The sequence below is a fragment of the Trypanosoma cruzi genome, genomic scaffold, assembly GCF_000209065.1.
Source record: "Trypanosoma cruzi strain CL Brener 1047053516027 genomic scaffold, whole genome shotgun sequence".
In the NCBI taxonomy this organism is placed as follows: Eukaryota; Euglenozoa; class Kinetoplastea; order Trypanosomatida; family Trypanosomatidae; genus Trypanosoma; species Trypanosoma cruzi.
The window spans coordinates 47,531-66,815 of NW_001849499.1; the positions used below are offsets into that span (position 1 = coordinate 47,531).

A 19,285-nucleotide genomic window follows, 5' to 3' on the forward strand; every position below is an offset into this window, starting at 1 on the left:
GTTTTTGTACTGCTTTTTTTTTTTTACTGAGTTTTTTTTTTTTTCCTTTTGCTTCTCTGTCTGTGCCTGTGGTTATTTAAAATAAAAGGAAGAAAGGGAAAAAGAATATTACAGTTGTAAAGGGAGGCATCAATGTCTCAAATGGATCATTTCAAACATTCTTTGGTCGATCTTTATATGGAACTTGGCGATGTACCGTCTAGCGTGACTAATCTTTTACAGCGTTTTTTGAAAGATGATGGCGTTATTGTGGGCTGGGGATCTGGGGGTAAGGGTGAACTTGGCACCACCTACCGCTGCAACCTCATCACACCGTTAATAATTGGTGGTCGAGATAAGGCTGTACGAATTGGTTGCGCCTCAACCACCTCTGTGTGGCTTGGGGCACGTGGGACGGTTCTCACGATGGGCAGCGGCCGGTGGGGAGAACTTGGTGTACCGAATCCGAAAACCTGTCCTCTTGTCACCGCCACCGAGAATGGACTTCCCATTGCTATTGTACAGATTGAATTGCCCACTTTTGCACGAGAAGATATGCTCATAGATGTACAAGGTGGGTTTGCCTACATTGCCGCATTGTCGGTAAAAGGAGAGTTATTTCTCTGGGGTGCAAATAACTACGCTCAATGCTCACCAATCATGGAAAATAAGTGTTGTCCCACAGCTCAACGCCGCAGTATTTTGAGCGAAAAAATTATTCAGGTAGCATGTTCAAACTTTACGGTTCTTGCACTCACTGCATCTGGTTCCGTTTACGGTTGGGGACACACTTTTCTTCTTGGCGATGAGGATGAAGTTCTTGAGCAGGCACCGGAAGATTCCGTGTTTACACTCAGGTTTGGTTTAGTGGATCGGACGGTTGTTTCTGAACCTGTAAAAGTCAAAGCACTGGAAGATAAATCGATAAAACTCTTGAGAATGGGACCGTGGCATGCTGTGGCAGTCAGCAAGGATGGTCAAGTATATACATGGGGATTAGGGAGGAATGGGTCTCTCGGCCATGGAACTGAGAGTGATATAAGGACGCCAACAAAAGTTACAACACTGGACTCAGTAGTGACGGAGGCAGCATGTGGTAGCTTTCACACATGCTTTGTGAGTGCCGAGGGTTCAGTTTTTGCCTGTGGTGACAATCAAGGTGGACAATGCGGAGTTTTTGGAGAGATGAAGCTCACAACCTGTTATCCCATGTACGTCCCTTCTTATCATAAAGTGATATCGGCCACGTGTGGACGACACCACACTTTGCTTCTTTTGGAGACAGGGGATGTCATTGCTTATGGGACTGGATTGGGTTTAGGCATAGGTACTGGGTATAGCATGCGCATGGTTCGTGGCGTACATATTTTGGACAATTATACAACGTTATGGCTATCCGGCGGCTCTTGTCATAACTTTTCTCTTGCGATACCCAAAACATTATCTTTGGTTGTCCTTGGGATACCACATGGTGACGTTTCCCCGGCACTTAGGGTGATTGACTTGAAAGATGGATTATTAACTGCTGGCTTGGGACAAGGCTTTTCCATCTTGGTGACTCGACGTGGTTCCTGCTACAGTATGGGTTTGGGTGGATGGGGTCAGCTTGGGGTTGATGTTCGAGGCGTGAAGGATTTTACTTCAGATCAAGTGCCTGTGGTGCGTAATGCCATGCGACTTTCTTATTTTTTCCGAACGACTATTACACAAGTTAGCGCGGGCATTTGTTTTGCTGCCGCTATCAATGAAGGCCAACGTGTGTTTACGTGGGGAAGCAATACATATGGTCAGTGCGGACTTGGTGTGAACCCGAAAGAATATCGAATTATAAGTGAACCCCGAGAGATTACATGGTTGGCCGATAAGTTAATAATTCAAGTTGCATGTGGTTGCTTTTTTGGCATGGCATTAAGCATCACAGGAGAAGTGTATACATGGGGTGCTATTGAATGCTGTGGTAATGGGCTGCAGCCTCTTCCAACGGATGTTCCGGCGAATCTTATCATGAATTCATTGGGAAATGAGAGCCATGCCAGCGTTTTGTTACCAGTAAGGGTATCTGGTTTGTCCAGCATTGTATCTGTAGCTGCAGGAGCGTGGCATGCTGTGGCGTTAAATGCGATTGGAGAAGTATTTGTTTGGGGAATCGGTTCACGCGGTCGTTTGGGACTTGGGAACGTGGAGGACCGCTATGTTCCAGGTAAAATTGCCATTCGGGCTCCCTTTACCCATGTTGGTTGTGGACCGTTTTCGACCTTTGCCATTACCGATGATGGAAGGTTGTATGTCTGGGGTGCAAACGAGCGGAATCAGTTGTCTGCGGAGGGTAACTGTGTGACGGTTCCAACGCATGTGCTTGATGAAGTGAAGGAAGCTGTTATGGGAAGGCACTACACCCTTGTATTGACGCGTGACGGTGAGTTTCTATTTTCCGGGGAAATGGAGGATGAGAATGGAAGATATGTGAGTCCATCCTTTTACGACACAGATGCCCTGCCTCCGCTTATATCAAAAGACATGGAGGAGCCCGGCTCTCGTGCTATACGAATTTTTGGAGGTGTGGATCATGCCATGGTGCTTTTTGAGAAGAACGTTATTTCTTCTGACACGATTACAGGCCTGTACTATGCGTTGCGGGAGCAGCCAAAGCATATTATTACTAATTTATTTCAGCATTGATGACGCGTCGGAGTGCCATTGGAGAGAGAAATAGTACAAAGAGAGAGGGAAAAAGAGAGACCAAAGGCAAGAAAGAAAATGAGAAATGTAAAGGGAGTAGAGAAGATACAATGAGAAATGAGGATTATTATTATTATTATTATTTTTTTCTTGCTTTGTATGTTTGGTTTTATGTTATTGTCTTTATATTATTATTACCATTATTAATTCTTATTGATTGCCTTGTTGTTATTTATATGATGATGATTATTATTTCCCACAGTGATGTTTTTATTTTTATTTTTATTTTTATTTTATTTTATTTTTTGTCCTGCATGTGAAATATTTAAGGAAAACGAATTTTTTGGGATGTGTATAACTATCGGCAAACATACAAAAAAAAGATTCAAAGAATTGACATATACATATCTGTGTGTGTGTGTGTGTGTGTGTGTAGATTTGTCTACTACCGGGCCTCCCTCTACACATGTGCGTAAAAGTGATTGTTTATATGAAATGTGAGTGAGAATTTGGTTCAAAGCTTGGTATTGTTTATTTATTATTTATTTATTATTTATTATTTTTTTTATTTTTGCCAGTCAGCTTCAATTAATTTTTAATGTTTATTGCATTGATTATTTTATTTTTGCATCTTTGCTCGTTTTCTCTCTACTCCCTCCCCCTTATGTAAGTACGTATCTATATATGTCTATATGTGTGTGTGTGGGGGGAGTAAATGAATTTTGGGGAGCCTGAGCCGCCATGGGCACCACCGTAAAGATTACAAATAAAAAAAAATAAAAAAAAAGAGGAATTATGGCTTTCATATTTATTTATTTATTTATTTATTTATTTATTTATTTATTTATTTAATTTTATTTTATTTTTTTTGTTTGGACTTCCAGTGGAGTTGAAACGCGACCGTGTCGTGCATGTTTACACGCCTTTTTTTTTCCTTTCCCCTTTTTAGCTGCATGTGTGTTTGTTTGAGTTCCGCATTGCTGGACTGCTCCAATGAATTCTTTATTTTTATATTTTTATTTTTATTTTTTCTTTTCCTGTTTGCGGTGGAGTTTTGTGGTGTCTGCGCGGTGGGATCCGTCTTTTTTTTTCTTTTCTTTTCCTTTTTTTTTTTTTTTTTTTTTTTTTTTGCGTGCGTGCGTGGGCCTGGCGCTGGGCAGGGAAACGCGGCGGACGTCAAGGCGAAAACACAAACGGGCGTGGAGCGAAGATAATACGCAGGTCGGCTTGACTCTTTTTTTTTCTTTTTTTTTTTTGGCAGGAAGCATCCACCGTACGCCGGGGGGTGGAGCGGGGCGAGTAGGAAGAACACACAGACACACACACACACAAATAAAAAAGCAACACACGAGGAAAGAAGGGAAGGGGTCCCAAAGACACACACACAAAAAGCAAGCAAAAGAGAGAGAGAGAGAAAAAGAACAGTAAAGAGCAACACCATAGGAAAGAAAAAGAAAAAAAAAATAGGAACTTAAAAAAAAAGGAAAGAATTGGGCTCCTTTGTCTTCCCAGTGTCATCATTATCACCCCTTGTTTCACTCGTCTTTCCGGTCAACAGAAGACAGACGGGGGCTGAGAAGGGGTGAGAAGAGGGGAGGACACACCACTTAACGCTTGTCTCGTTGACGAAGAGGGCAGGAAGTGGTTGGCTGGCTAGTAATTTTTTTTTTTTTTTTTTTTAGGAGGGGGAGGGTGAGGGGAGGGGGTTGACCTATTTTTCCCTTATCCGTCCACCGTTGCCCACTGTAGTAGCGGCTGCAGGTAATATACACATCTATACATCTCTTGGGTGATTGTTGCTGCCGTGTGTTGTGACACGCGAAGCGGAACGAGAGAGAGAGAGAATAAGTGAAGGAGGGAGGAAAAAGAACGAAATATATAAATATATATTTATATATTTATTAAAATAGTAATGGACGTCCTTGGCATGGAAATGCCGCAAGAGACAGCGGACCTGAGGCATATTTTACTGGAGCTGGAGGTAAAAATCAAGCAAACTGCTGGTGTGATGCGCCAGTTGAGCACTCTCTTTCCAGAGGAGGACGTTGGCACCACCACCACCAACAACAACAACAACAATGTCAATGGCGGTAGTGCCAAAGTGAACCCTACTGCCAAAGAATCCGTTGCAGAGGCTGTCGTGACGCCGCTAGAGGAGCTGCAGAAGTATGTGGATGCATGTGACACACTTATCCATGATCGCCTGGCGCACTTGCGTCGTCAGGTGGATGTTGCGGTGGAGGTTTCTAAGTCTTATCAAAAGACGTTTCCCGAACATAACGAGAGAGTTTGTGCGGCGGCAGCGGCGAATGCCCCTGGGGGTTCCCCGGGGGCGGAGAGTTATACACCGATTGGTGGTAACATTTGCTATGCGGATGTGCGACAGTATTTGTCACGCTTTATTCGTTGGGATCCACTGGAGCTTGATCGTGTTAGCAACGCGGCATCGGTGGTTGCGGATGAGGCGCATCGTCGGGTCACATCCTCGAATGCTGGGGATGGCGACGGCAACGAGCGGCAGTCGTTGTTGTTCCTGAATTCACAGTTACCCTCCGCACGGATTGAGGGTACTGTGCTAAGCTCTGCACAGGAGTCAGCACCAAGACGAGGCCTAAATGCGGTGGTGAATGATCTGCTACTGCGACAGCTACAGTACGATGGCATCCCGTTGACGACTGCAATGGAGATGGAGCTCGGATGTTACGATGGAATGACTGCAGGATCGAATTTAAACTCCTCCGTTGAATTCGCACCGTGTGATGTTATGATTTCACAAGAAATTCGTCGTGGTCTTTTGCAACCCCGTGCAGAGTCTGACGATGCGGGGGATTTAATCCAGATGGTGCAGAATGCATACCCGCACACGGTGCACTGGATATCAAGGATTGTGAGCCTCTGCAATATTCCTGCCACAGGTCATCATGGGACTTTGGGGGTTGGTGATGCAATTACAACGCGGTTGGAAGCTTTTGATGGCTCAGCGTCAATACGACAGCAGCCGGGGGATAGTAGGAGAAGCGAAGGGTTGGCCGATTCCACATTTCTTACGGAGTTGGGATTAGTGAGTGCTCCACACAGAGAGGAAGCACGGGTCGTAGAAAATGAAGAAGAGCTTTTAGCAGAACAAAATATACAGCGGTCTCACAATAGGGGTGAAATTTGGTTGACAGCGCAAATCCCGTCCTCGTTTGCAGCGACATGGGGATCCAGGGCGGAGGTCGGGGAGGAAGGCACTGCCGCATCATTGACCGGCGGGGCGATGCGCGACCAGCCTCATGAAGAAGAGGGCGAGCCGAGTGAAGAGGCGAATTCCCCTGATGCAGAGGTTTCATGGTCATATACGGAGGGAGAGGAGGAAGAGGAAGAGGGGGAAGAGGAAGAACTGGAGTACGTCGAGGAACACGAGGAGGGACAGGAAGAGGAAGAGGAAGAAGAGGAGGAGGCGGAGGAAATAGAGATTGACATGATCATGTATCCAGGGCCATCCACCGCCGCACATCGTCGTCATCGTCATCATCGTCATTTGCAGGAGCAGCAGCAACAGCAACAGCAACAGCAACAGCAGCAAGAAGGAGGGAATAAAAATGGGAGAGACAATGCGGCAAGTCCAAAGGGAGAAGGAAGCGTCAAGCTTGTGGTTTCTGCGACACAGCAGGCTAAAATTCTTCTATCGGATCTTGTTATCGTTTGTGCCCTGCAGCGTCTGTCTCAAATGCTTTCCAGAGGAAAAGATGCATCGATGAATTCAAAATTACAGCAGGCGGTTGACTTTGTCCTTACTCTTCGACGCCATCCGCTTGTGGAGTGGCGAATGATGTTTGAGCAGGAATTCCAGCATGCAAACGTAGGCGACGGCAAGAAGAATGGAAAGTCACAAGAGGATCATTTTGGAGCGCCACCACTGTTGCTTACGTTTCATCACGTTTTTGTTGCACTGGGCTACATGCCGCTTTCATTGGGCGAAGATCAACAAAGCAATAAACCTCATAATATTTCCCAAAGGAATAATAATGATGAAAAACCGAAGGATGGATATAACGCCCAGAAACGGTTTGCACAGGAGCAATTGCTCTCATGTGTTGCACCTTTTTTGCGTCTTTGGTGCGGATGCAAGGACAATGGCTTTGATGGTTTGGTTTCTTCAGACGTTTCCCAAGATGCGGGTAATGAGGAAGGCAGTCAAATGCACGCACCCGTTCTACCCATATGTACAGTGCCATATGTTTGGCGGGAATGTGTTTTATTTGAGCTTTTGGATCAGGCACATAAACTTCGTCAGTTGGAAGCACTTCTTGTGAAACATTCTGCGGCATCATCGCACTCTTCTTCTTCTTCTGCTGCTGCTGCTGTTGCTGACGGCAGATCACACCCGGAAAATCTTTTATATCGTCTTGTCTATCCCTTGAGCACCTTTATGTTAAGCCGGCTGGACGACTATTGTGAAAAAGGACTTGTCGGGGGATTTGAAGAAGAGCAGCAACAAAATCACGTACAGCAGCCAAACACTTCACTGCCCATGCCAACCAATCCGCCTCCTCTTCCTCCGCCACAACAGCAGTTGCATACCACCCCTTCGGAAACCGCGCGACGGCATGGCTTGAACGCACTTAGGACACTTTTTCCCGCGTTTACCAATTCCAGGAGTCGTGATCGGGTCTCCACCGACGAAGCATCTGGAGGCGGCAACGGCGCTGGAGTTGTTGGCAATAACAATAGTAATAACAATCATAATAGTAACAATAACAATAACAGTAATAATAATAATAATAATAATAATAATAATAATAATAATAATAATAATAATAATAATAATGTTTTGTCCACACAGCGTCACCCGCCTCCTTTGCCACAAAGCCGGCGTCAACACGCCATCATACTGGAGCTTCCCCATGCCACTGCGGTTCTGTCCGAGCAGGATGAATTACGACGTCGTGCGACGCCATCTTTACTGTTTCCTCAAAAAAACGCCTGTTTTCATTCGGCAAACCCCACTTTGTTCATGGACTCATTTCTTCACTGGCAACCCTTGTTTCAAAAGACCATGTGCTACTGCCCGGTGACACGTCGTCGCTGCCTCGATACACTTCTCTTTGGCGTCAGTCCAGAGAGACCGCAAGAAGTGTTGTCGACGTCAGGCAATCGCCCAGCTTTCAACCTTGCCCTTTTGCTCATGTGTGGACATGTCATTTCTAACCGGGCGGTAGTGTCGTTGCTGGAGCGACCGCAACGTCAGTCACGGGCGCAGGCGACGAGTGCTCGGTGCCCCTACTGTACGGCAGAGACTCCCTTGGATCAGTTGATGATGCTACACTGCATTTACTGAGGATAACCGCATAGTATTTAGGAATTGGCTTGATTGCTACGGATGACGTTTTACTATTTTTTTTTTTTTTGCTTTTTTGTCACAGTACAGTTTGTTTTAAAAATATTTCTTTTTCATCTGCGTTGAATCTCTTTTTTTTTTTTTTTTTTTCTTTTCTCTTCCGCTCTCTCTCTCTCTCTCTGTCTCTCTCTCTCTGGTGTGTATGTATGTTTTATATATAAATATGTATGAGCGTTTTTTTCTTTTTTTTTGTCGTTATTTCTTTTCTTGGAGGAAAAGAAAACAAGAAAAATAGCAACAACAAGAGAGGGACTCTGTGAAGGGGCCGAGCGTTGATTTTGCCTTTTTTTTTTTACTGAGGAGGAGGGAAGAGGAGGGATGTTTGTTCATCCTGCAGTTGTGGGGTCAATAATTTTTTACACGCCCCCCCACACACACACTCACTTTCACCTTTCACCTTTCCCTTTTCAGTCACCCCGCCGTTTTCAAAAAAGAAGAAAAAAAAAAAAGAGAGAAAAGAAAAGAGTACACATGAGGGAGCGACAGCACGACGAATTTAAAAGGTGTTTTTTTTTTTCTTTTTCTTTTTGTTATTTTTCATGGTGTGGTTCTTGCTGTATCTAAGTGTATCTCTTTTTCGTCCGTGTGGGGCCCATGGATCCCTGGCTCGGCAAACCTTTTTTTTTTTTTTTCTTTACCATTATTATTATTATTATTATTATTTGACTGCGCATGTTATATATATATCTATTTCCACCTATCTCTATGCAAGCAAGCAAAAGAAGAAGAAGAAGAAGAAGAAAAAAAAATGCAGCAAGAACGAGGAGAAGGGGGTGGGAGAGATTGGATGTTGATTAGGGAGGTGAGAAGATCTTGTGTATGTGTGGTTTAATATCCAGCCAGTTTTTTTACCTTCTTTCCATTTTTTTTTTTTTGTATTTTTTCTGATTGGTGGCTTTTGTTCTCTGTGTGTGCGTGCGGACGGAGTTTCCCTAGTTTTGGGATTGGTGTCAGTAGCGCGGTGGGACTGCTTTTCACATGTCAACAATGGATTCTTCTTTTGTGTCACATCGTCAGCGTGTCTTTGACAACCGTGTTGAGCGGTCGATGGAGGGATGGTCTGTCATCGCAAATATCACGGACTTCACGCACGCCGTTTGCCGTGTATCGGATGGCAGGGGCTCCGCCATTCTTGTCGCCCTTCCGTTTTTGGATTCCACCGCTCGCTGCGACGTGATTCAGGATGGACGGCAAAGCCCTCAAGTAAGGCGTGATGGCACCGGCGTGCTGCTTACAACGTCGTTTGTATTCCCCAGTCGAGAAGAAGCACAGGGGGCAACCGTGACGTTTCTCGAACAGCCGGTTGCAGGGACAAACGCACGCGAGGGGCGCCGTGTGGAACCGTTTCAAGCCCCAGTGAATGTGGAAAAGCTTTTTTTCTGTTCTACCCCTGGTGCCTCTGTTCTGCCGCGATCCAGGTGGGGCGTTGGAGGAGCATTCATGCCCGTGCCCAACAGCACGCCTTTTTCTGGAAACTGTACCGCCACTGGTGGGTCTTTGCATGGCTCGAAATTCAGTTTCATCGGGGAGGAGAATGAGGAGAATGAGGAGGAGTTGGGCTACACTTTGACGTTTTGCGACATGAATCCAACGGAGGAGTGTTCAGCGCCTATAGGTATTGTCGTGCCGCCGCTTGTTCCGCCTGGACACTCATTTATTTCTTCTTCCGAAGTGAGCGCAAGCGTCTCGTGCGTATCGTTACCTCAACAATTATTGCAGCATCGTCCTGCAGCTTCTTATTTGGAGCGGCAAGAGCCGCAGAACGCGACATTTTTCTCCTCTTCTTGCGGCACGGGAAGTCTTGCTGGGCGCCACGCTACGCAGCGATGGGATTCATATCCAATTAAGCCCTTGCCCCTGCCATTATTGTTGTCTCGAATTGCCGAGGTACGTGCTGGTGATCGTCATTTGATGATTACACACATCAACGGTCGTGAACGGCATTATGTTGTTCAGACGGTGAAGCGGGTTGGAAATGATTCATGCGAATATGAATTTTTTGATCCCGCGAGTGAATTTAGCAGCGGGGGTCCCATTTTTGACATGCGAGGGGATTTTGTGGGGCTGCAGCACCAGAGTGGGGATCACAGTTATGGCATTCTTATCTCTTCCATTGTGCGTCACTTGTTCCAATCTTCATTGTTGGGCGTCTGCCGTTTGCCCATTGTTGACGTCAGTGTGAATGAGAAGAATTTTGATTTGGACACCGTGGTGCCCGATGAAGTGTTTAATCAGCCTTTTCACATCAATCAACGCTATTGCGTGTTAAATGTGGGTGCGGGCGATCAATTGATTGAGTACGAGGATTTTCAACGGCTGCGTATGCGTAGTGATATCCTAGGATCAACACAACCACCTTCTCTTGTGGCGCCTGCAAGTGATCATGTATGGAAGGAATTTTACCGTGATTTCCGTAGTCTCATTCTTATCCTTTTTGCCTTTTCCCACGCACCCAAAGTGACAAAACTGGCATTGGAGGAGATAACATCGCATGATCACCGCCAAAACTTACCAAATGTGGCATCTCTTGGGGGTATTGGTATTGTGCTGGAGATCATTGATGGGTATCCACAGAATGAAGAGATTGTATTGGCTGCCCTTACTGTCCTGGGTCGTGCCTCTTTGTATAAATCGAATCGGGAGGCAATTTATCGCTGTGATGGGGTCCTGACGGTATTAGAGATTATGAATGAGTACTCTCATCATGCCTCGATTCAGCACTGGGGAAATTACTGTTTGTATAACGTCATGGCGTCTGACTCACCTGTGCGCACGGAGTCTATTGAACTTTTTGCATATAGTCAAGGTGTTGCAGTGGCTGTCGAGGCGCTTCGCGTACATTCTGCTGAACGCTACGTATTACGTCATGCTAGTTTTGCTCTCAGCTGTGTGGTAAAGGAAGATGTTCAGTACATTTTTGGAATGATTCGTGGTGGACTCACCAACGTTATTGTGGATCGGATGAAGGAAAATAGTGAGGATCCCTTTGTTTTTCTCGGCCTGGCAACCCTGCTACGTGAGCTGTTGTTTGGTCTCGGGAAGAAGAACTTGTTGGCCCCACTGACCATCCCAGCGGTGGCAATTGCTTTGGATTCAGGCGTATGGTGCGATGGAATACATTTATTTGGATTGGATGCGCTTAACAATCGCAGCAGCGGCGAGGAGGTCGGGAATGTTCTGCTGGACATCCTGGTTAAGGAAGGAGTTTTCACCGTCCTTGGGAAGGTCATGGCGTGTGAATCCCTGAACAGGTATTCAAGCGATTCCATGACGTTGCTAGAGGCATGTGCCGGTTCTGTGTTGGTGCTTCTGTTCTGCCGCGTGACGGAACTTCAAGCCGAGCTTTCATCGATGGAGTTGAAACAAACATGTGAAGAGATCCTGCGGAATTTTCCAACGGAAAAGGGGCTGCTGGAGATGACAACACGAATCATAGACATGCTTTCAGCCGTGTCGTGAGGAGTTTTCTTTTTTTCCCTTTTTTGGCGTGTAAAATATGTAGAGAAGTTTGGGTGTGGGCGGGCTTCAAAGTGGAGGGTCTCCTACGTTTTTTGCGTTTTTTTTTCTTTTTTTCTTTTTGACTCAAAATGGATCGTGAGTTCACCCACTCTTTCAAGAGGGGGGGAGTTGGATGCCTTTCCCTGCAATGCTCCATGTCCCTTCATCGCTGCCTGAAACATCATGCGGCGGATGACCGCATTTTATTTTTTTAATTTAACTTTGCTCTTTCCCGTGTTGTTGTCTGCTCTCCTGTGTTTGTTGCTGCACCGCCCACAAGGAGAGCCGTTTACCCAAAAACAACAAGAAGAAAAGGAGACAACCCACCAACCGCCCAACCAACCAAACAAACAAACAAGAAAAGTAGAGAGAATTAGCGTCTTTTTTATTTATTTTATTATTTTACCTTTTTTTTTTTACTATCTCCCCTTTTTCTCTCTGTCTCCTCAGCCGTGCGCGCGTGCGTGTTCTGTCGGCTTCTCCGCACCCATATTTCTTGTGATTGCGCCTTCAACGAGCGGTCCCACGGCGCTGCACCGCGGTAGACTTTAGTTAAATCTGCACATTCGCACATGTCTAATGGAAAAGATGGGTTGTTCTTGCTTTTTTCACCGACGAATGGCAAAAATACGCGTCAGAGTGCGGAAGCCGGACCAGGTCGGGTGAATGAGTCGGCATCATGCGGCTCCGATGAGTTATCCGTACGTGTGCGGTACCGTCGAAAAGAGGCTATACTGACATACGACAGAACGAGGGAACATGTTTCCCTGCAGCGATTGGACGGTATGGGACGGGTGGCCAACGTCGTTAACATTCCAACATGGAATATTGTGAACATTGAAACATTAGAAGAACGGGGCTTGCGTCAGTCACGGCACAGCACAATGGGTACGGCAGGTGGGACTTTGACGAAGACAAAAAGAAGCCGCCTGTTTTTGAGCCTTTTCAAGGATGTACCCCGGCGTCCGGAGAAAGGTTCTCAGAAGCCTGGAATCATGTCAATGTCATCACCCACGCAGATGAGCAGCCATTATTGCTGTGCCGGCGGATTCACCCCAACATTATTGAGGCGTTCTTCGTTTGGCCACATCCATTCCTCGGATTGTCCGGGATGTTTATATTATCTTCACTATGTCATGCAATCGGGTTCGTCGCTGCAGGTCTCCACATTGGAATTCTCACCTCTACCGGATTGTGAGAGCCAAGGAAAAATGGGGTTCCTTGTGCAGAGTATTTTACGAAGCGTGTACCCTAGTGGGACGAAGAAACTCATCTTGTTTGTTAGTCCTAAGTCCGGTTCTGGTAAGGCTGTCAGCATTACGGAGGAAAAAGTTTTTCCGGTCTTGTATTTTACCCGTCATGAGGTGAGTGTGATCGTCACCACTCGCGTCTTTCATTGTGAAGATTACATTGCGGACGTTGTGAACGATATCAATAGTGAGCATGTCATTGTTTGTGTTGGGGGAGATGGGATGATTCATGAGGCTGTGAACGGCTTGTTCCGGCGGAAACAAGCCCTGTTAATGAGGGAATCTGCGGGCATGAAACAAAAAAAAGGGACTTTACATGGGGAGGAGGAGGAGGAGGTACACCAAAAGGAGGAATGCTATGAGAAGAAGGAGGTGGACAGAAATGAGAATAGCGGTTTTTTTGTAAGGGATAAATATGGGAGTATTGAAGGAAAAGAAATGGCGGAAACGGCACAAATTGCAGATTTGGAAGGGGCTCAGCATGTGGGGAGCAATTCATCAAAGCCATTTGCACGTCAATTTGGCGTAGAAATTGTTTCGCATTCTCACTCCCATTCAGACATTCAACCGTTTTCAATGCCGTTGATTGCCACGATTCCCGCTGGCAGTGGGTGTGGGATGGCAAAGACGCTTGATATTTCCTCCATAAAGGAAAGTGTGCTTGCCCTTGTGCACCTCCGAACATGTATGAAGGACTTAATGAGCATGCAATACATACGGAACAGTGAAAAGGAAAAGGCTGTGGCATCTTTTCCGCACTTAATTGTTAATTCCGCCGGTGATAAGGGGAGAACAGATGACTCAAGGGGGGGAAAGAAGGAAAGGGTTATGGCAGAACGTATTGCTTTTATGACTGTGACATTTGGTCTTCTAAATACCATTGATCGTGGCTCGGAGAAGCTGCGATGGATGGGGAACGCTCGCTTCACTGCATATGGAGCATATTTATTTCTGAGAGGGGTGCGCTCCTATTCTGTACGTATGCGGTATTTGCCGTGGCGTGGACGGGAGGGACAACAATTGGCGAAATTTGAGAAGGAAAGTTTTATTCCGGGCGAACCGGAACTTCCTCGTTGCACGTGGACAAACGCCTGCAGTCATTGCCAGGCCAACAGGAGTTCCACCAGGAGTTTTACTGCTTCTTTAGGAGTGGATGGATGCGCTATCGCTTCTCGAGGCACGGCGGGTACAGAACCCCTTTCCATTTCAGAATGCGGGTCTACGGATTTTGATGACGACAGCCTTCCGTGGGTTAAGCTTGATGGAAACCACTACGCTATATTTTTAAGCAACATACGCGATGCCACGAAGGATATTATGATGGCGCCTCTGGCACACATGAGTGACGGTGCCATTGACATTGTATTTTCCAGGGAAAAGGGTGGTAAGAAGAGTCGATCCGATTTCTTAAAGTTTTTTACCACCATGGAAACCGGAAACCACGTCAAACTGCCGTTTGTGAGTTATATAAAGGCGCGAGCGGTGGAATTGGAGGCAGTTGAGGGGTTTATTATGTCTGATGGGGAGATGATGCCCTTCACAAAGGTGCGTATCACTCCACTACGCCGTGCTATTGAGTTTGTGCGAGGTCGTTAGAGTTTTTTTTTTTTTTTTTTTTTGATTCCTCCCCCACTGCGGCGGAGTTTTTGGAGGGTGGGGACTTCAGACAAATTTGGAGTGAAAATGAAACGGTTTTTCTGCCTGCTTGCTTGCATATTTATATACGTGTCTGTGTGTCTGTGTGTTTTTTTTTCTTTTCCACACTTTTGCTGGGGGAAAGGAAGGACGCCTACGAAAACGAGAGGGAAGGGAAAATAAAATAAAATGCGGTTTTGTGGGAGTATTCGTGGAATGGGGATTGCCGCGTTTGCCGGCCGCAGACGACGATCTATAGTTTGTTGTCACCGGATGCACGCCACGGAGGGAAAGAACGCATTGTCCTCACTGCACCTTGCAGAGGAAAAGGCACAACTTTTCTCGCGGCTTTCAGAGGCGTTATTTGCGGATGAGGCAGCCGCTCTTTCGCTGCGCCTCCCCGACACCGGCGAGTGTGAGGTGAGCGGTGCGGTTAATGAGGCTGAGGCGCTGGAGGCACCGTCCTCGGCCGAGCACTGCATGGAGGTTGCTCTTTCGCCCCCGCCGCTGTTGTCCTCCTCAAAAGGGAATGAGGGAAATGCTGAAGAAGGACCACGAGCAGACGCGGCAATTTGCGACAGTCTGTCACCGAATGCATCTTTTTCTTGCGCCATGGATGAGCTTTCCATGTGCCTTCACGGGAGTGAGTTTTCGACAGCCTTGGCAACGGCGGTGCGTGCTTTTATGTCAAGTGACACTTCCGTCATGAACCGCGCGGCCTCTGAGCTGATACTTGCTGGGAGCGATGTAAAGGCTCTTTTTTCTGATGGCACGCTTCGTGGCGTTCGAATGGAACATAAATGCATGAGTCAATGCGACTTTTCCACAATGTCTTTTCTTTCTGTAGTTGCTACGGATGTGGATTTTTCCCGCAGTCTTTTCTATGGTGTCATCTTTCACGATTGCATGTTTGTTCGCTGCTGCTTTGACGGCTGTGTCTTGAAGGAAATATGTTGCTCGGGAAATGTGCGTTTTGAGGAGTGTTCCTTCCGGTTTGCGAGTATCGGATTGCGTCTGTCACGTGGAGAAAAAAAGGCTTCTGTGAAGGTGTTGTTTGATCGTGGCGATTTTGATTTGGCAGACTTTGACGGTAGTGATCGGCTTCCTGCGAAGTGCTTCACAAACTGCTGCAACACCGACCTTGCCGCGAAATTCCCCCTTAAAGCGTATGAGGTGATGTCTTGAGAATGGAGGTGGGGATGAGATACCTGTTCTACACGGACACACACGCACTTTCTCCATCTTTCTTTCTGTGCCTGCGTAAGAGAGTCAGAGAATAAGAGGAGAGGGATTGTTTGAGGAGAAGTTTCTTTGAATTCTCCTTATTTATTTATTTGTGAAAATGCAGTTGATGTTGCGTTTCTTTGTTTCTTTCCGTGCGAGTGAGCATTTGTGTGTGTGTGTGGTGTATTGTCGGTTGTCTTCTCTCTGCCCTGTTTTTTTAAAAGGTACGTACTGATATCTCACTTTTCAGGGAGTGAATAAGGAAGGAAGGGACGAGAGAGAGGGAGAGAGAAAGAGGCATCAAGGATACGGGGTCATTGAAACGGGGGGGAGCAACGTTGCTGTGGAGGTCTACATTTGCAAGGAGACGAAAAAAAAACACGAAGGGGAGGGGAGGGGCGTAGGACGGGGTGTGAATAGGTGGCATACACGTTTTTTTTTTTCTTTTTTTTTTTTTTTTTTTTTGGGTATTAAATCAAAAGGTATTGGATCCGTCATATTCGTACAGGCTTACAGAAGGGACGGGAGGATGGCGAAAACCAGTCGGCATCGGATAGTTATATTTCCTTTCTGGGTCTTTAACACGGCTTTGATGTTTATGATGATGGTGGGGCTGCTTGTAGCAATGGCTTTGGTACCGGAGAGTATCTCTGGAGTAAGACATGCTAACTTATACGTGATTGGCGCAATAATGACAGCTGAAGTGGCCGCTTTTGTTTGTTTTCAGCATTTTATGTTTTTTTCACGTGTGAAGGAATTGTCGAGAATTCTCATGGAGGATCCAGTCATTACGGTAGGTGATTTATTGTTTATGGAGTATATTCGGTCTATTCCTGCGATGGGCATCGAGGAGGTTGTTTCCCTGAAGACTGCCATTGAGCAAATGTTCTTTGCGTTATCCAATCTTTGGCGTGATCAAGGATTATTGTCGGTTTTGAAAAGTAATGGCAGCTCTGCGGCTGCAGGAGGAGACAAGAATGCGTTCATGTGTCTTGCGACCTGCACCGCTGCCTTCAAAGCTGCCACCGCAGAAGGCGGTTCCTACGACGAGTACGTGGAGCCGAATCTCAGTAGCTTTTCAGTGGAGGATTATCTTCTTAGCCGACAGTATCACTACAAACAGAGGCTGCGGCCCACAAGACAGTCACCGTGCGATGTAGTCGTGCGGGCTTCGCCTTTAAAGCGAGGTCTGTTCCACAATTTTTCCCGTTGTGATAGCACGGTGGCATCTCCAACTATCGAGGCGGATTTCTGCACGGTCTGTTCATCATTGGGGGATGAGGTGGAGGCCATAGCGATTGAACAAAGTTCTTCAACGCGGCATTTAAGCTACCAGAGTTCCCTTCCCGAGCCATTGTCAATTAGTGAGGAGGAGAGCATGCTGCCAAAGGATGAGGACAACATGCACACTTATTGCGGTGCTTCCAATCGACAGTTTGTACCGGCACTTTCCGCTGAGGATCGTGCCCTTTGCGATCCCCTGGATGACAACAGCAACAACTCGTTTGAGGTGTTGACAAGATATTTGCATCTTGAGGGGGCTATTATTTTCCAAGTTTTGAAAACCATCAGGGTTGGGCGTTCGCTCAGTTCTGTCACATTGCCGGTGCATATCCTTGAGAGTCGCTCGCTTTTGGAAATGATTTCCGACATGTTTCTTGCGTGGGATATTTTAATGCCACTGGCGTTAGGGGAGGTACATCATCCCGTGGACCGTATGCGGATACTGCTGCGGTGGTTTTTCTCCGCTTATAATTGGCGACCAAAAGGGGCGGCAAAGAAACCGTATAATCCAATCCTTGGTGAGGTGTTTCGCTGCAAGTGCCCTGCACCACTGCCAGTGAGTTCACCAGCGTCGTTATTATCATTCCCGCCTTCACGAGAGCGCTTCTCACAGGCGCACGACACCTGTCCAGAGATGAATCCTAAACGTAGTATCGACTGCATGCATTTTCTCGCGGAGCAGGTCTGTCATCGACCTCCTGTAAGTGCTTTTTACGCCGAATTGCCCGACTTGATTGTTGCCGAAGGCGTCTTTGTCCCTCATAGCAAACTCGTTTCTTTGAACTGTGTGGCAAGCCTCAGCTGTTCCTCTGTACTGGTGCGATTTCCAAAGACGGGGTGGTCTTTCCGCTTTTCACTGCCCCACGCGTATGCCTCTGGCGTCGTTGCGGGCACCCCACGGCTTGAGCTTGGTGGTGTTGTTCGCCTGGAGGACTGCCAATCCCTCGCGCATGTCATGGTAGATTTCCGTCGAAAAGGTTTTTTTAGTGGAAAACATGACGAAGTTGTTGCGAAGATCAGCACAGAGGACGGTAAAGAAATTGCAGAAGAGTACGTGGGACTTTGGAATGGTCCCATTTACTCCCGAGGCACAGGAAAGGGAGTCGATGTGGGTAAAAAACGGCAAAATCATCACCTACGACCACAAGAGGGAGATGGGAAAGAGTTGTTGTTTGATGCAGAGATATTTCAACAGCAGCGTGGCATGCCTTGTTGCCGACCGTATGCGTATCCACTGCATGCCGGCAACGATGATCATCCGTACCCAAAGCAGAGTCGGGCGGTGTGGAAAGAATTAACGGCAGCTATTCGTCAAGGAGACGTGGAGGCAGCATCCAATGCCAAGAAAATTGTTGAAGAGGCTCAGCGTGCAGAACGACGTCAATTAGAAGCAGAAGGTCGGGTTTATACCCCAAAGTTTTTTGAGTTTATTGGTGCAGGAAAGCTTTCAGATGGAAATGAGGAGACGTTATCGAGACAAGAGAATTGGCGTTTCACTGCACGGGATATGTTGCTGAATTGACGTAAGTGTGAAGCAGAGCAATTTTTTTAAAATTATTTCTTGGGTGTATTGTCTCTGCAGGTGTTAGAGTGACATTGAATTGGCGTTTTTATTGCTGTTGCCGGCATTTATTTTATCCTATTTCTGTTTCTTTTTTGTTGTTGTTGTTGGTTTTAAAAAAAGTTGAATTTGGAGGCATGTATGTTGAGGCCTTTTCTGTTACTTTGATTTTTCTTTTTTCTTTGAGGATTTTTGTTTATGTGCGCAAGCATGTCTGCATGTCTTCTTCTTTTTATCTCCTTTTCTCTCTCTCTGTGTGTGTGTGTGACATGTTGAATGCATGCTTTCCTCGGTGTGTGGACTGTTAAGTAGTGCGACCCCGACAGGGATGCTTTTCCCCCCCCCCCCCACCCCTTTTCCATGTTGTGTTCCTTTTTTTTTTCCTTTGTGCGAGGATGCGGGGGTACACGAGGTCTTAGTTGGGGTGCATTATTTCTCTTTTTGCCTCATTAAAATAAATAAATAAATCTATTTATTTATACAAGTGTTTGCTATTTTTTTTTTTTTTTTACTTTCTTTGTACCTTTCGGATGGATGATGTTAATTTTGACTGTGCAATGTGGATGGATGCTTACAGTAGTTCTATCCCACTCTATTTTTTTTTCTTTTTTCTTCTCCTGCTCCTCCTCCTCCTCCTCTTCCCTTTTTTATATTGTGGCCCAGGGTAACGGATGAATATTAGTGCCCCCAGCCAACGCCGTGGGGAGGACCCATGGCCGCCGATGGAAAAAGAGGTCCAGGCGATGATGGATGGGTTGATTGTGCAAATGCAGCGGTACCCCGAAATTGCCC

The 19,285-nt window shown here is 46.4% G+C and overlaps 6 protein-coding genes across 6 annotated transcripts, besides 29 other annotated features; all 6 read left to right on the forward strand.

The window, feature by feature from the left end:
* Window positions 1-19,285: part of a sequence feature (heterozygous, non-Esmeraldo-like haplotype) that runs on past the window's edge.
* Window positions 133-2,658, forward strand: Tc00.1047053507515.90 (hypothetical protein, conserved; the record flags this gene model as incomplete). Its single annotated transcript, XM_809341.1, has 1 exon — window positions 133-2,658. One exon carries the CDS (start codon window positions 133-135, stop codon window positions 2,656-2,658), a length of 2,526 nt encoding a protein of 841 aa, XP_814434.1.
* Window positions 2,680-2,761: a sequence feature (GA-rich).
* Window positions 2,782-2,802: a microsatellite.
* Window positions 2,831-2,912: a microsatellite.
* Window positions 2,926-2,964: a microsatellite.
* Window positions 3,068-3,092: a microsatellite.
* Window positions 3,186-3,229: a microsatellite.
* Window positions 3,423-3,445: a sequence feature (AT_rich).
* Window positions 3,464-3,509: a microsatellite.
* Window positions 3,660-3,688: a microsatellite.
* Window positions 3,741-3,788: a microsatellite.
* Window positions 3,993-4,148: a sequence feature (GA-rich).
* Window positions 4,319-4,338: a microsatellite.
* Window positions 4,531-4,567: a sequence feature (AT_rich).
* Window positions 4,571-7,981, forward strand: Tc00.1047053507515.100 (hypothetical protein, conserved; the record flags this gene model as incomplete). Its single annotated transcript, XM_809342.1, has 1 exon — window positions 4,571-7,981. The coding sequence occupies one exon, from the start codon at window positions 4,571-4,573 to the stop codon at window positions 7,979-7,981; it is 3,411 nt and encodes a 1,136-aa protein (XP_814435.1).
* Window positions 6,001-6,108: a sequence feature (GA-rich).
* Window positions 6,184-6,225: a microsatellite.
* Window positions 7,364-7,471: a microsatellite.
* Window positions 8,111-8,142: a microsatellite.
* Window positions 8,136-8,176: a microsatellite.
* Window positions 8,469-8,504: a sequence feature (A-rich).
* Window positions 8,548-8,579: a microsatellite.
* Window positions 8,676-8,704: a microsatellite.
* Window positions 8,761-8,789: a microsatellite.
* Tc00.1047053507515.110 (hypothetical protein, conserved) lies at window positions 9,020-11,500 on the forward strand (the record flags this gene model as incomplete). The annotated part of the gene is made up of 1 exon (XM_809343.1): window positions 9,020-11,500. One exon carries the CDS (start codon window positions 9,020-9,022, stop codon window positions 11,498-11,500), a length of 2,481 nt encoding a protein of 826 aa, XP_814436.1.
* Window positions 11,859-11,897: a microsatellite.
* Window positions 11,921-11,944: a sequence feature (AT_rich).
* Window positions 12,112-14,385, forward strand: Tc00.1047053507515.120 (hypothetical protein, conserved; the record flags this gene model as incomplete). The annotated part of the gene is made up of 1 exon (XM_809344.1): window positions 12,112-14,385. One exon carries the CDS (start codon window positions 12,112-12,114, stop codon window positions 14,383-14,385), a length of 2,274 nt encoding a protein of 757 aa, XP_814437.1.
* Window positions 14,388-14,408: a microsatellite.
* Window positions 14,614-15,609, forward strand: Tc00.1047053507515.130 (hypothetical protein, conserved; the record flags this gene model as incomplete). Its single annotated transcript, XM_809345.1, has 1 exon — window positions 14,614-15,609. One exon carries the CDS (start codon window positions 14,614-14,616, stop codon window positions 15,607-15,609), a length of 996 nt encoding a protein of 331 aa, XP_814438.1.
* Window positions 16,081-16,113: a microsatellite.
* Window positions 16,178-18,454, forward strand: Tc00.1047053507515.140 (oxysterol-binding protein, putative; the record flags this gene model as incomplete). The annotated part of the gene is made up of 1 exon (XM_809346.1): window positions 16,178-18,454. The coding sequence occupies one exon, from the start codon at window positions 16,178-16,180 to the stop codon at window positions 18,452-18,454; it is 2,277 nt and encodes a 758-aa protein (XP_814439.1).
* Window positions 18,942-18,974: a sequence feature (AT_rich).
* Window positions 19,105-19,135: a microsatellite.